The sequence below is a fragment of the Bos mutus genome, chromosome 4, assembly GCF_027580195.1.
Source record: "Bos mutus isolate GX-2022 chromosome 4, NWIPB_WYAK_1.1, whole genome shotgun sequence".
NCBI lineage: Eukaryota > Metazoa > Chordata > Mammalia > Artiodactyla > Bovidae > Bos > Bos mutus.
The window spans coordinates 51,078,165-51,094,708 of record NC_091620.1 but is presented as its reverse complement, the minus strand read 5'-3'; the positions used below and the strand labels follow the sequence as shown (position 1 = coordinate 51,094,708).

At 43.0% G+C, this 16,544-nt stretch overlaps 1 protein-coding gene across 1 annotated transcript in view; it reads left to right on the top strand.

Annotated features, from left to right (window-relative positions):
* The first annotated feature begins 1,440 nt into the window (after positions 1-1,440).
* JAZF1 (JAZF zinc finger 1) overlaps positions 1,441-16,544 on the top strand; it is a 330,823-nt gene continuing 315,719 nt past the window's right edge. The window contains exon 1 of the mRNA XM_005891431.3: positions 1,441-1,753. Within this exon, the coding sequence (XP_005891493.1) occupies positions 1,639-1,753 (115 nt within the window). The 5' untranslated portion in view covers positions 1,441-1,638. The remainder of the gene's footprint in view (positions 1,754-16,544) is intronic.

Sequence of the window (16,544 nt, the reverse complement as noted above, 5' to 3'; positions counted from 1 at the left end):
TGTCTCCACCCCCAAGTGGGCCCAGGAAATCATTCTTGGCACCAAACTGAACTTTAACCACATAACTGCCCCAACCTCATTCAACCCAACTCTCATCTCAACAAAAGTTTGTTACCCTGTGAGCTGGCAGACAAGAAGAGAGGGGCCAGAAAAGAGGAAATGCCAAGGGTGAGGGCACTCATCACCCTCAATCACTGTGACTCTCAGATTGTAAAACGTTTTGTGGCGCCTTTCTTCTAAATTTTCAAATGAAAAGAATCAAGAATCCTACTAGAAAAAACAGTAGAAATGAATATAGTTTATTTTATGGAGAGGGGAATACTATTTCTCTGTGTATCTGCAACAGAGCATAAGTGAAATTTGTCTTATAGAAAAATACTAAATTCAGTATACTTCCATAATGAAAAAATGCACTGTAAGATCATAAACTGCTGATAATATGTAGGCACCTGTAAAACCACTATCAGAAAACAGATTTAAAGGTAAAAATATCAGTAATATTGTGGAGACAAGGAGGTAATTGATTCTTAGCAAAATGAGGTTTCAGATAACTACCTGATCCAACTTTAAGTGCTTAACTGGTCCACATTATGGTTTAAATACTCACAGAATGGTGTAATCTAGACTGATTGGAAGAATCTCTTCCCTTTTAGGTGAAAATATGTCCCTTGATTCTCTTTCTACTCCTTTTAGCCTTAACCAATCTGGTATCCTTTCTGCTATGATAATTTTGCTCCCAAGAAGCCACATGGGTTAATTTGCAGATCTGCGTTGGGGCAGTGGGGTATTGTAATTTGGGGAAATGAAATTATTTTAGTTTTTGTTTTCCCAAAAGGAGCAGGGAATATTACAAACGTGGTACACTTGTAAAACACAGGCAAATGCACTTGACAATCAAGCACTCTATTTTGAAATTTAAATAAAGCTAAGATTTTCTTCTGGCCTAGAGGGAAACTTCATTAAAATCAATTAGTACAATCCTCCAGAGAAAATGGGCTTTTTTTTTTTTTTTTTTTTTTTTTTAAGGTTTAAAGAGTAAGGTGCACACAATTACCTTTCCGGGATCCTTTGTGAATGTCAGTATCAAACCTAGCAGGTGGCCAGGTGCAAACAAATGTCCCCGACAGGGGCCTGGGTAACTCCCCAAGTTCTCATTGAAGGGATGTAAGTGTAATTAATGGATGTATATATACCAGGAATGTAATATACATAACCAAGGAGGCTCCAAACTGATTGCATGTATTACCAACTGTGAAGGGAAGGCCGAGTGAGATAAAGTTGGTGGCAGGCGCTCCCAGGTGAGGCCTCAGTCCAGGGGCGGAGGTTGGGGCCGCACAGCTGTTGCCGCGCGCCCTGGTCCCTCCTCCCAGCTGCGGCGGCTTCACCCCCACCCCCACCCTCCCCCCGCCGCTCCCAACGCCGCCGCCGCCTCCCCTCTGCCTCCCGGTCTCTTCTCGCAATCCTTCCATCGCTCTCGCCCCCTCTCCCTCTGTCCCGTCCTCTCCGCTCCCCTCACCCCGCCTCTCTCCCCCTCCCCCAGCCCCTCCTCTCCTCACCCCACCCTGCCTCCCTCCCTCCCTCCGCCCGCCTGCCCGGCGCTCGCTGAGCCGACACCAGGGGGGCTCTCGATGTAGCACCATGACAGGCATCGCCGCCGCCTCCTTCTTCTCCAATACCTGCCGGTTCGGGGGCTGCGGACTCCACTTCCCCACCCTGGCCGACCTCATCGAGCACATCGAGGACAACCACATCGGTAAATGGCCCGGGGTGGGCGGGGGTGCCCGGCGTGCGGAAACTCCTGCCCGGGCGAGAACCCCAGAATGGCCAGGGCTGGTTAGGAGCGAGGAAGGCGGCGGCGGGGCGGGGAGGGTGTGTTCGAGCCCAGGGCATGGGGGTGGCGGGATGCGGAGGCGCGAGGTGCCGGTGGGGTGTGGGGGGGCGGGGAGCAGGGTGGGGGAGGGGGCGGGCGCCCCGAGGTGCGGCGGGCGGGCTGGGGGATTCCGCGGGGCGTGCGCGCCGGCGGCGAAGTGGTTGGGAGTGGGGCTGCGCTGCGGCGGGGGCGGCGGGAGGAGGGACTCGGCGGCGGGGAGATGCGGCGGCGGGGCCGGGCGCCGGGGGAGGGGGCGCCGGGCGGAGGGCGCGGTGGGGCCGGCTAGGCGGCCGGCCGGCCGGCGCTGGGCAGGGGCGCGGAGTTAGTTGGCCCTGGTGGTCGGAGCGGCCAGGGGCGGCGGGGGGCGGGAGCTGCACGCCGCCCGCCGCTTCCGCCCGGGCTCGAGCTGTCAGGGCTCGGCGGCGGCTGCAGCCGCTGGGAGGTGGGAGCGGGGGGGCGGGGGTGGCTCCACCGCGGCAGCCATTCCGCTTCCTCCTCCCGCCGCCGCCGCCACTGCGTCCTGTCAGCGCCGGTTGCTAGGTGTGGTGCGCCGGGAGGGGGCCCGGAGCCGAGGCCGCTGGCGGAGGACCGGCGCTCTCCCTCTCCACGGCGGCGGCAGGGCTCTCTGGCCTGGGGGCGCCCGCTTCTGCCCGGGCCTGGCGCGGATGCCCGGGCGCTGCGGGCAGAGGTCCCGGGTGCGCCCGCGGGCCGCGCCCAGTGCCCAGGGCCGCGCCGCCCCGGAGGCCCCTGCGGCTGCGTCTGCAGGAGAGCCATCCCCCGGGGACCGGGGGTCGGGCATTTAAATGCGCCCCGGCTCTGAGATTTGCCTTTCAAATGGTGCTAGGCCCGAGGTGCGTCGGCTGCGCAGAGGATCCGTAGCGGCGGCCTGCGCAGCGCCCGGGGCGCGGGGGACTTCGTGGCTGCGGGGGAGGGGGCGCCCTGCGGGGCTGCGACTTTCTCTTCCTTCCCAAGACCCCGAGGCCTTTCAACAAGTCTTTAATTCGCACAAGAGCTTGCACACATTTACACGCTCCTATCCGGAGCCCCTCCGAGGAGAGATGAGTCGGGTTCGTGTGGCTCGGCCGATCCATCCACCTGCGGAAGGTGTGGCCGGCGCCCACGAGTTGTTCTATGTGGACCGCGTGGTGCCCTAACGGGGCTGTCTAATCCAGAGAACCTGTGAATTGCCCCCAGAAAATCATTTCCCAGTGAACGCTGTGGATTCACCCATGTCGATGCTGCTCACGTTTCTACAAAGTTGAGAGAATAAATCACTACTGCTGTCTATTTATACACGAATAAAATGAGGCCGAGCCTTATGCTCCTTCTCTGAGTATAATGCTTTCTGTGCACACAGTGCGTGCTTAACAGCCTTGAATGCTGCTTGAGAATGGGTATATGATGGGACGTCCAGAATGGGAAATACTCATAGAAAACGTCTGTAGAACGTCTTTCAAAAGATAATCTGGATGAGTAATTGTCCAGGTTTTGAAACTTACAAAGTTCTAAAACATCCGTGTAATAGCTTTCGCTATCTCCTCTGATAAAGGTGTGACAGAAAAGCTAAGCAAGTTTTGGTGGTCTTAAAAGCAGGAGTTTAATGGAGTAGCATATTTGCTGATTCATCATCATGATTGGATAGGCATAACTCAAGGTGCTTAAGGAATAAATCAGATTTTTCATGATGAGTAGTTTAAAATAATACTTAAAGTCCCATAATACAAAGCTACAGTAGAAGTTTTATTAGTTCAAGTCTCTTCTCTTACATTCAATGATAAGTAGAAAGTTTTATATATATATATAATGTAAATATATAAATAACATTTCCTAACCTTGGGAGGGATGTCATTTGCATATCCCATTCACTCACTAGCAATTTTATTTTAGAATAAACTATAAGTAATAATTTCTCCACATTGCCTGCCTGCTTGGACTAGCTAGTTAAAAGGAAATATAAATTATATTTATTAAAGTGTGTTAAAGACAGTTAACTATTTGAGGGTTTAAGTTTGTAATCAGATAATTTTGAAACTAACTCTTGGTGAATCACCAGTTAAGTTTGCAGAGATTGTCTTTAGTGCTGTGCAAACATTTTAAAGAGGGTTTTAAGATTCTATAAATTTTATAAATTTAAATTTTAAGTAATGGTCACTTCCAAAGGGCTAGTATTTTTCTTTGTGAAAATATTGAACAGTTAAATGTACAACAATAGCTTAAGTGAATTTTGGGGCACTGCTAACAATTACTATACTTTGAAATTAGTTTGAAACCAGAAAACTTTATGGAAAGTAAATGTTAAACAAACACTTAAAATTCCTTGGGTGAAGAAACCAGCTGAAACTATTCTGTACCTTAAAGTGAGGAGAAGCCCCTCACTTTGAAAGACAGCCCCATATGCAAAAAGAAGTAGGAACTGATTTCAAGAAGAATAAAAACAATCTGGTTTTAGTAGGCAGTATCATATAAATACATGTTCAATGAAGAGACATGAGTGAAAATATATCAGACAAAGCATTTGGTGAAAGTTCTATACTACAGGTATTTTTAAGTGGAATTTATTGTTTGTGGTTGTCTATATATTTTTGGAGAGAGATTGTTATTTTTAATGACTGATTTACCAGTTCTATATTCTTGTCATCAAGTGGCTGCAGTAAAAAGATGCATGAAAAGATTATCAAAAGATATAGTATTACCTGTAATTTTTTTAAGATGCATGTTATTTAGAAATCACAGGAGCATTAGAGGTGTGCCTAATGACAGGTCCATCTTGAGGACCTTTCTGAGTTACTGCTGTTTAACCACTAGTCAGAATCCTTAAATAGTAATGAGATGAAGGTTTATGGATGGGAATATGGCATATTTCTTGCATGAGAGATTTTTCAAGGCCTTTAGTGTACAAGGCCCATAGTTTTCATAATAACTGTATTGTTTAGTTCAGATTAAGTGCATTAAGTTGAAAGTAGCTGTTACAGATAAACACTCAACTCTTTTTGTTAACCAGTTAACCTTGTTAGCAAGGATTTGGGGCTGTAGGGCTGAAGAAAGTGTAATTTCCCCTTCCTCGGTTTTTCCTCCTTCCTCCTAGAGGAATTCCTCACCTGAGGTCCTGTTGTCTTCCTTGTGTTTCATTGCTGGTCTAGTCCTGGAGCACCTGTCTCCATGTACAAGCTGAATACGCCAACTAAAACCCTTCTCCCAACTTAAATTGCCTAGAAATTTCACTGCCCTGCAACTGTGAAGTGTTTCTATGTCAGCTTCGCTATTAATTCATTCATACCTTGGCTCTGTTTCCTGGAGATGAAAAAAGCTGATCAAGATTTGTTTGCTTCTTACTGTAAGTAGATACTTGAGTTTGTAAAAACACTCTTGACACGCACATCCTACGTAGGTGAAGATGAGTTGATAACTAGAAATCATAGAAACACCAAGAGCACTAAATATGGCATTGAAGGTCTTGTCACAGACTCATGGGACTTCGCTTGGTCTGTGCATCCCAGTGCCCCAGTGCTGTGGAGTCTTTTGGCTTTTGGTCTCAGAAAGAAATCATTCTTACTAGATGTGATTATTTGGTACATTTGTAAAAGTACCTCTGCATTTTTTATTTATGTATTAATATATATCAAGCACCTGATTTGCAATAGGTATAGTTCTAGGCGCTTGGTATATTTTGGTGAACAAATTTCCCAACCTTTGGGGAATTTGTGTCCTAGTGGTGGGAGATAGACAATAAATAGTCAGCATAAAATGTAAATTATGTAGTATCCTGGTTAGTGGTATGGAAAGAGTCCTGTTACAGCAGGCTAAAGTGGGTTGGGAGATGAAATGTGGAATTTTAATTGGTTGGTCAGGATAGGCCTTACTGTGAAGCTGATAGGTGATTCAAAATCTTCACAGAAGTGAAGGAGTTAGCTATGAGGCCAACCAAGGACCACGGATGTCCAGGCAGAGGAAACAGACAGTGCAAATGCCCCCAGGTAGCCTGCATACCTTAAAGTGAAACACGGATTTTCCTGGCTTCAGTTACTCTTGTGATAGTACTAAACTAGCAGGTTATTCAGAACCTTCTCCAGATGTTAGGAACTTCAGCTTTGCCATTGTTGATTGGGATTTTCCTGTTGGGGCTCCATAAGGAGATGGGTTATCATTGACTATAGTGGCTTGCCGTAGCTATGACTTGGTGGATCTGGACCCTGAATGTCAGCAGGTTTCTTGTTGTGAGTTTCTACTTGTTAGTTTCCTCATCTCCAAAACCTGGGTAATAAATGCATGCTGCTTCATTTCATAGGATAGATTCATAGACCATCTAATTAATAAATATCAAAATCTCTGGAAAGAAAAATAAGGTAGTTATTATCAACAATGTAGAATTTGACTCCTAGGACAGTTTGGTAAAAATTTGCATTCTCTTAAAGCAGCACTGTTGTATATTAAATAGATCAGTGTATGATAAGCAGCAAGCCCTTATCCCTGTTTTATAGGTGAACAAACTGAGACATAGAAAAATTACTTAATTTGCCTAAATTTCCATGACTGGTAAATATGAGCAGAAAGCTGAATATCAGACAGGTATGCAGAGCTGGCCTTGTGCCAAGCTGCCATACAGGTGAAGAACTAGAGCATACTGGCCCTACTGCCCCTCCAGACCAAAGTAGCTTGTTTCCTCCTTTACAAAGTAACTCTGAACCCTTGAGATGAAGATTATATGAGGGCCCCATAGTGAACCCAGCTTACTTGGTTTTGAATATGGTCCTCTGCCACTTACCAGCCATTTGACTGTGAACAAATGACTACCACACTGAGCTTCAGTTTCCTCTGCTGTCTAATGAAGGTAGTAAAAGCATCTACCCCAGGGAGTAGCTGATGAGGATTACATGAGCTAATTTGTGTAAAGTACTCACTTTCTTAAGTAGTATTCGATTATATACGTCATCCAGTTTCTTGCCATTTTGTGTGTTTGCCAAATAAGTATGTTGGAAATCTATGAAGGTGTGCATTAGAGTTTAGTAGGACGTGGGTTGTGTCTACCTACAACTATGTAAAATCACTAGACTCATCCTAGGACAGATTGAGAATGGGAAATGGGACATCCTTCCACAGTCCAGCATTGGGGTTTCGGCCTCTGGCCATTTGTGCTTCTGTGTGGCCAGAGGTACTTTAGATGCTGGCAAAAGTTGCCGCTGTGGACTGGGAAGTGGTGTCAAGGCCAGCGGCTTCTAACGTGGCCTTTCCTTGTGGCCTGCACTTATTTGAAAAAAATGCAAGACTAGAAAGAGGCACTGTGCCTGGGCCTGTGGGTACATTCCCACGAGGGCCTTTCCTGTGGGGAGAAGGAATGACTGAATGAATAAATGAATGAATGAAAGGCTTGTCACTGCCTGCCCTGTTCTTTGCCTGCACCCTGTAGCTTGGTGGCAAGATGCCCTGTTATACCCTCCTATGGTTCACCAGAAGATCCCAGGTAGATAGTTGGGGGAATTTTTACGTGCTTGTGTGTGCACAGACCACACAGTGGGGGACCCCTCACTGTAATGCTTCATGGCATTCTCCAAAGCACTGTCTTCAGTGGCTTTTCCATTTGCCCACATGTCTCCTGAAAACAGTCAAATCACCCTTTATAAAAACATTGCTAGGGAACATACTGACTCATAAGTTTCACAAGCTTCTGATTGTTTCTTTTAGTGTCCATTTTCTGATACGTGACTGAAATGTACAGAGAGGAAAACTCTGCCTACCACCTACTAACTCTATAGAAGCTCCCATATTCTTTGGAAACTAGTTTCCTTTACAGTGCATATATTTTGGTGACATCTGCCACCCTGACAGTTCTAGAAGAGCAAACTGACAGCTGTTTTCAGAAAAACCTATTCTTTCGTTGATGACAGGGAAGAAGCCTCCAGACTGAGAAGGCTGGTGACACTTGAGAGGGGCTTTCTTAGGACGGTCTGGAAGCCAAAAGCCTTGAGATTTAGATTCAGGTCCCAGAGACAGGACATAATGCTGTTGAAACCCTTAAAAATCCTCCCTTTCTTCCAGTTTTTGTCTTAAAGACAAGAACCATACCCTGGGCTTCTCTGGTGGCTCAGAATCAGGAGACCCGGGTTCTATCCCTGGGTTGGAAAGATCCCCTGAGGAAGGGAATGGCAACCCACTGCAGTATTTTTGGCTAGAGAATTCCATGGACAGAGGAGCCTGGCAGGCTGCTGCTGCTAAGTCACTTCAGTCGTGTCCGACTCTTCGACCCCAGAGACGGCAGCCCACCAGGCTCCCCCGTCCCTGGGATTCTCCAGGCAAGAACACTGGAAGGGGTTGCCATTTCCTTCTCCAATGCATGAAAGTGAAGAGTGAAAGTGAAGTCGCTCAGTCGTGTCCGACTCTGAGGGACCCCATGGAGTGAAGCCTACCAGGCTCCTGCGTCTATGGGATTTTCCAGGCAAGAGTACTGGAGTGAGGTGCCATTGCCTTCTCTGTCTCCGAGGCTACATGTCCTTAAATTTCTCTTCCCAGCACATCCTTACCCTTGCCCTCAGATCTTAGGAGTGCAGACATGGCCTGGGTACTACTGAAGAATCCACTTGCTGGATTGCATATAATACATTTCATTTCACGACAGGGTAATAGATTTGTTCTGTTAGCCATATTGATCTGGCTAAAGTGTGGAATAGCAAACATTGTTTTATTTAGAATTTGAAAATCAAACTGCAAATGTCAGAGTTAGTTTGTTTTTAAAAAGACTTTCCTTTAGTATGCTAAATCAGTTGAAAGAAAATTATGTTTTCCCCCTGCACTAAGCACTATAATCTTGCAGTAGTTTTCACCTGTTTTTTTTTTTTCCTAAAGTCCAGATGCAAGCATGGAACAGATTAATGGATATTCTCTTTAAGAATGAAGTCTTCCCAGTAACTTTCTTTCCACTTTGGCAGGAGTCAAAGTGCTTCTTTTGGGTCAGACTACAGACACTCTGTCCAGGACCAGAGAGCATTGAAAGTCTCTTGATGGCCTGGCTCACCCATTGGCCTCCTCAAGGAAGCCCTGTTCTTTGTTTGCCAGGCTCTAATGGTGACTTTCTTCTGAGCTAGATGATCTGGATACCATGTTGTTAACTTGAAAAGACTCACTCTTTCTTTGATATTATGCATATATATAATTAACATATATACATAATGTATAGATAAATGCTGTATATGTAAAATATTATACAAATGCATATATAAATGATACATGTGTTTTTACATGTATGTGTATATACACCACACATATGTGTACATTATACATATGTGTATTTATATGTGTGTATATAATATGTTCATTCTCTAGATCACTGTGGATAGTGAGGATTACCACATACATTTTTGAGTATTTTCTGTCTATAGTACTTAAGACTGTACTTCCTGTTTCCAATGAATTGAAATTTATTTGGAGAAATCAGACATGTATAGACTGAGATAAATGATGAACGATAATGGGGACCACAGAGACTGATTCAGTGTGAAGCTCATGAATTGCAAGCACCAGGGCCCCTCACTTGTACAATACATGTTTTACCATTTCTGCATATATTGCTTGGGCCCACCTAGACCTTTCCAAGGGCCTGGGGGGACCCTATACCAGTGTACACAGGCATGCATTCATGGATAACATCATAATTTGTAACTTTTGTAAGGCATAAAATTTTAATTGCAGGTAACTTACCCTTTTCCACTCTGACTTCCCTTCTATGACGTTTCTTCTTGGCTTTGGTGACATTGGAGTTAAGAGTGTTTCTGAGATACAGCTAAGGAAGATTTGAATTGCAGACACTTTTAGTTTGGGTTGAGTGGAATGTATTTATTCAGCTCACAGTTTTCTGTAGTTAAGTTATTCCTAGGCCTCCTAGGGTAAGACTCACTACCCAGGAATGCCATCCAGTGTTCCAGCTCACCTGGGGTCTGTCCACATGGTAGGGATGAGTTAGTATTGCAGCATGAGTCTATACCATGACATCTGCTGGTGGAAGCATGGTTTGAATATGGTTTGGAGCCAGAAGCGAGTCTGGAAAATTCTTCTCCTTTATTAGATGTATAAAACTGTAAGTAAAAGATTCAGTTCTTATTTAAGTATATTTGATATGGAAGTTCTTTCTGTTAAGAATATACCCAATAATGCAAATACATGTTCATAACTGCGCCATGTTTTTTAATGAGAATTTTGTGTTTCTTCTTCAATTGAACACACATACTCATACACACACACACACACATCAGTGACAACAAACATTACTGAGTGTTATCAAAACAAAAAATATTTAAACTTAGACAATTCACTAGAAGATGTGGAATGCCCTGAATTCTTATGGCTCACATGTGAAAGAAATAGGTGTTTACAAATTTGACAACAATCCTAAAAATTTATATGGCATTAAAAAGGATCTATGAGGCTGAAAGTAACTTTTCTGAATTATCAATAATTAAAAATACATTTTGATCACCCATGTTTGTGGTTTGTGTTTTATAGAAATGCTGTTAATATGAATCATTGTCATATGAGAAGTAATCAGAGTCTGCAGCCCAAAAGAAGTATTTACAGCAGTGTTGCAGTGTTTCAGATTCACATAGTGGATTCTTTTTCTGGATCTTGGTTTTGTGATGTTTTGGTAAGGTCAGGTTTAAAATTTGGGGTTTTAACTTTGTAATCTAAATAATCACTTTGCTAAGCATTTTGTATTTGTAATGTTGCATTTTTTTCATAAACAGAGTGTAAATCTGCAGGCCCCATAAAACTTGGATACGGTTCTTGGTACCAGATAGAGAATCATTACTGTTCTAAACAATTTTAATAGAATATCTAATTCACCATCGTAGCAAGCTGTGAATTTGACATTTCTTCCTAGAAGTGCTGCCTTCTAATTGGAAATTAAATATACTACCATATTAGTTGATTACCTTAACTTCATAGTGAAATATGACTAGAATGCTTATTTTGATAAGATTAAAAAATAAACAATAGCATCTTTATGATTGGTCCTTTCTTCTTTGTGCTGTAGTGTGGGCTCATGTCGCTACAGTGAGCGTATAGAATTATGTGCACCATACTTGATGATAACCACCCATGTACTTTGCCTCACGCACTATGGAAATAATAAGTTTCAAAGCTAACTTTGGCGGTGAAAAACATTTCTGAAGACTGTCATCTCTGGAGGGGTGCATTTGTGAGGACTTACATGTTTATTTGTTCATGTGTATATGTTTATGATACCCACAAACACCAGTTATGCAATTAGTCTAGGATAATTTACAGTAAGGAAATTGGAAGAGAAAATCCATTTCTTTATTTTTACACTTGGATATTGAACTTGGTTAGTCTTTTTCCAGGTTGAGGATATTGTGAAGTTTAATTGTATCATTGTTTGCTTTACCTACAATATTTGGTTGCCTAGAACATTCTAGGGCTAAAACAATGCTAGGACAAAAGTATATCTTGCATCCTTCCCATGTCTTGCCTGAGAGGTTTAGTATAAAGGAGGTGGGGGTGGGGTAGGAGGGGTTGCTGGGTGGGGGGCGGGGAAGCTGGGACTTCCTGAAGCTGGACAGAACTGGATTATGAATCCTGAATCCACTTGGACAGTTCTGACAATCTTATTTACATAAAGTAGTAACAGTATCTACTAGAATTAAGCACCACATGAGTGAGGCACTGGTTAGCTGCTTTATGTGCATTGTCTAGAAGTTAAGTATTAGTCCCATTTGATGCAAGACACAGACCAAGACAGAGACCAAATAACCCAGCACGCAGTATACACAGCAGGAAAATGCTCAGGGGAGGGAGGGGCAAATAACCCAGCACGCAGTATACACAGCAGAAAAATGCTCGGGAGGGAGGGGCAAGCTTTGCTCTCTGGTGTCTGCATATCCCTTAGTACTTGCTCTTTATAAACTGACTTTTTATAAAATATTTGCATTTTAATAGAAGGCTTTTGTGTACCTAAGTGTCTTAACGTTCAGAATGGCTGCATTTCCAAAGGGAACTGCTTGGCTGGCTGGGGAGATACTACTTTTGGTCGAAACAGAAATGTTTTGAGGCTTCTAAGAAAATGTTAGGAGGATCCATGAGCATCCCAGTAACAATAATGAAAACAATAACTTGGCAGTTCTAAAATGATTATAATTACTGAATTGTCTAAAGATACTAACTAATTTTCTCTCCTTTACTGATACTTTTAATCTGAAAGTAGAAGACTCTTTTCAAACACCATTTAACACTATTAACACTTATAAACATCTATTTTACTTTAGATTTTCAAAATTAAAATACTGTCATTATGTTCATGTGAATTATTTTAAAAGTTTGTTTGGACCAATGATACCTAACCGGACCTAGCTGTATGAACATTGTGAATTAAGAGCCGGAACCCTGGCCTCTTGGCGTGTGTTTCCAGCCCTCCCTGCTGGACATTTCGCTGGTGGCATTTACAGAGAGGGCACGCTGTAGGTCACGTTACTGTGTCACCAGACCTCAGATGGCTGGTGCAGGAGTGTATCTGAGCTTAAAAATGAAAGACCCTCTTTTCTTGCCAAACTCATTCAGTGAAAGTTTCTCAAATGCTAGTTTAACTGCCTGGTTCTCAATACATGCCATAATTATATAAGAAATGGCGAAATCAGGGGAATCTGTAGAGATGTATTTGTACAGCTTACTGTTAAGCAAATTGAATATCATGATAATAAGCATAAATTATGCCCATGTTCCCTCTGGTATCAAACAAAAATATATATTATGTAAAACCATCACCTCTGAAGTTGCAGATGAACTTTTCTAGGCCTCTGACTGTTTTGAGCTCATCTCTTACTGGGGTATCTGACAGGCTGGTGTGTCTATGGGCTGAGACTTCAGGACTCCCAGCAGGTGTCACACAGGTGTTTCATGGCCCCATATAATCTATAGCTAGTTTAGATTTTAGATCTTTATCAAATAGATCTTTTGATAGAATATTTTTGACCCTAGATGTCTGGAGTTTGGCACCAACTCAGCACAGTGGTTGACAGTGTGTGATTTACGTTAATATGTTTCAGTGTTCTGCTAGGGCTGGAAACCAGAGAAGGAAATGGCAACCCACTCCAGTGTTCTTGCCTGGAGAATCCCAGGGACGGGAGCCTGGTGGGCTGCTGTCTATGGGGTCGCACAGAGTCGGACACGACTGAAGTGACTTAGCAGCAGCAGGGCTGGAAACTCCCATTTATATGTTGGCTTCACTTTAGCACTTTCAGGGACTCACACCAGAAGGTCTGCTGGAAAAGTATGCAAATATCAGACCAAAAATTTTGGTCAAGAGATGTTAAGTCATATGTGCCTTTCACTTTGGATGTTAGAATAAAGAAATGATATTTTGTCAAAACCTGGATAAACTATTCAGTTCAGTCACTCAGTCGTGTCCGACTCTCTGCAACCCCGTGGACTGCAGCGCTCCAGACAAGATGATAGCATCGTAAATATTTATGTCATGTTGTTATGTAAAGTGATGAAAGTGATTCTCACCTGTGGAAATCAGTCTTACTGATTTATAAGTCATACCTGTATAGCAGTAGTGTTTAAGTAAGTAGTGCTCAACAGGAGCAGAATCACTTGCATGAACCTGGAAAAAATAAGAATGCCTGGGCTCCACCCCCAAACCTTCTGGTGTGCTTGACCAGAGGTGGTCTGGGTGTGAACTTCATAAAGTTGATTCTCATATGTTGCCAAGGTTGGGAACCCGTTGGCTTTTGAAATAATGAACATTGTGAGGTTTAGGGAGTGTGAGAAAGGAATCAGACTTTTAAAGAACTGTAAATTTGGGGGGGGTTCATTCAAATAGATGTAATTTTTTTAATAGATATACTTTTTAGTTATACTAGAGGCAGGCATTTAATATAGGCCAATATGAAGATGTGATACCAACTCAGGTATGTAGTTAGAGCAGACGTGTTCAAACTAGAGAGCCTAAGAGTCTTAAACTCAGATGCCCTCAGGATGCAATATACATATGAGTGAACTGACCAAGTTCAGTGTTACTTGGAGTAGGGGCAACTCTGGCAGACTGAAGAGTCCTTCAGTTCAGTTCATCTCAGTCACTCAGTTGTGTCCAACTCCTTGCAACCCCATGAACTGCAGCATGCCAGGCCTCCCTGTCCATCACCAACTCCCGGAGTTTACCCAAACTCATATCCATTGAGTCGGTGATGCCATCCAGCCATCTCATCCTCTGTTGTCCCCTTCTCCTCCTGCCGTCAATCTTTCCCAGCATCAGGGTCTTTTCCAATGAGTCGGCTCTTTGCATCAGGTGGCCAAAGTAATGGAGTTTCAGCTTCAACATCAGTCCTTCCAATGAACACCCAGGACTGATCTCCTCCAGGATGGACTGGTTGGATCTCCTTGCAGTCCAAGGGACTCTCAGGAGTCTTCTCCAACACCACAGTTCAAAAGCATCAATTCTTGGGCACTCAGCTTTCTTTATAGTCCAACTCTCACATCCATACATGACTACTGGAAAAACCATAGCCTTGACTAGATGGACCTTTGTTGGCAAAGTAATATTTCTGCTTTTTAATATGCTGTCTAGGTTGGCCATAACTTTCCTTCCAAGGAGTAAGTGTCTTTTAATTTCATGGCTGCAGTCACCATCTGCAGTGATTTTGGATCCCCCCAAAGTAAAGTCAGCCACTGTTTCCACTGTTTCCCCATCTATTTGCCATGAAGTGGTGGGATCGGATGCCATGATCTTGCTTCACTTAAAGGGGCAGCTGCTACTGACCTGCAGCCAAGTGCTACCATATTGGAGTGCAGGCCCTTTGTCAACAGGTTCTATTATTATTATTACTCCTGCTTTTGGAAATTAGGAATTAAGATTTTTATGTGAAATTTACCTTTGAATGTTTGTAACTAATATAGATGAGTTTTAAAACATTGTGCAAGAAAACTACAGCATTGCACAGAGATGGTAATGATGGGCCCTGTGTTTGTAATGGAGTACATTTGAATGCTGTGATGCAGAGTAAACTTTGAAGACCATTCTTTCCAGCAAAGAAGTGTGAAATGGTTCACTATTTTTTTTAATGTGATTTAAAATTTTTCTTTTATACCAAATTCTAAAAAAAAAAATGATCTTTAGCTCTGAAAGTGTATTAGTGTATATAATCTCTCTCTACCTTATTTTCTTTAAAATGGAGTATTAGTATGTATCTCAAAGTGTAATGAGGTGGCACTAGTGGTAAAGAACCCACCTACCAATGCAGGAAACATAAGAGACAAGGGTTCGATCCCTGGGTCAGGAAGATCCCCTAGAGGAGGGCATGGCAACCCACTCCAGTATTTCTTGCCTGGAGAATCCCCATGGACAGAGGAACCTGGAAGCCCGCAGTCCCTGAAGTCGCAAACAATCAGACATGACTGAAGCAACTTAGCAGCCAAGAACCAGTAAGGTACCACACATATATGGTAGCTGTTGGAACTCTGCAGAATTCTGAAAAGAAAGCTCACCAGTGCGTTCCCTTCATTGTCTCTAGGGGGAGCTGTGTGGAGGCGTTACCGTAGGGTAGTCAGGATGCTGCCTCCAGTCCCACTGCCTCCATGACCTTAGCCAAATTATTCAGTTTATCTAGACCTCAGCTTCTGTGAGATGAGGAAAATTAGTATTTATCTCGGAGTGCTGTTATGAGGATTAAATAAAAACATGCATTGGAGGGGCCTGGCAATCAGGAAGCCCTCCGTAAATGTTAATACTGATAGGATTGTACCATTTTCTTATATACATGATGGTGCTTTCAATGCCACAAGTCCTCAGATTCTAATGTCCTCTTTATTTTCATAATACAATGGAAGAAGATGAATTCAAGTACCGTTACACGTTTCTGTTCTCCGTTAAGCATTTTTACTTTGATATATTTGATGGGATTTGATTTCCCTGGTAGAGTTTTGGTTTGTGTTTGAGTAAGTCATACTGAATGGTCTTCAGAATTCATGCGCTGTTAAAACATTCCACATACAAATTCTTGCTGTTTCAAAATATACCAGCCTTAATTTAGTATTGTTTGTCTGGATCTAAGTTTTTGAGACGTTAGATCATGTGATTAGAAAAATGACTTCCATGTTTGATAAATACAATTTTTTGTTTGGGAGAAAAGACAATTTGGGAGTCTAGAGAGATTTAAAGTATGTAAACAGAAAACATACTTTTTTCATGTTTTACTAAGTAAGCAATAGAAAAACAAGAGATGGCTTTGAATGTATTTTTTGTGATGGTTTATTGTGAAGGATTTGAAAGGGGATTTGTAGGGCTTTTATGAAGAAATCCAAGAACATGACTGTAGGACTAACAGAATGCCATGTTCTTGTTAAGTGGCTGTGCCTCTCTTTAATAATAGTTCTTGAAATTTCACATATGCAAATCCTGGAAGCTTCTCAGGAAAGTCCCAGGATAGGCCTTGTTTTAGAGACTTGAGTGGCAATAGTTGAGTTGTTTACTGATTGCAGAAGACATTTAAAATACTTGATTCCTAAATGGTATCTGACAATGACTGAAATCTTTTTCAGTCCTGTAGCATATATTTCCACTGGGTTTCCCCTTTGAAGCGTATGCTGGGATCTGATACAGTTAAGTAGCTGGTCCAGGCTTCTGAGACTTATCAATAATTGAATTTAAAAGTAGTTTGCAACTCTTTTATTATTG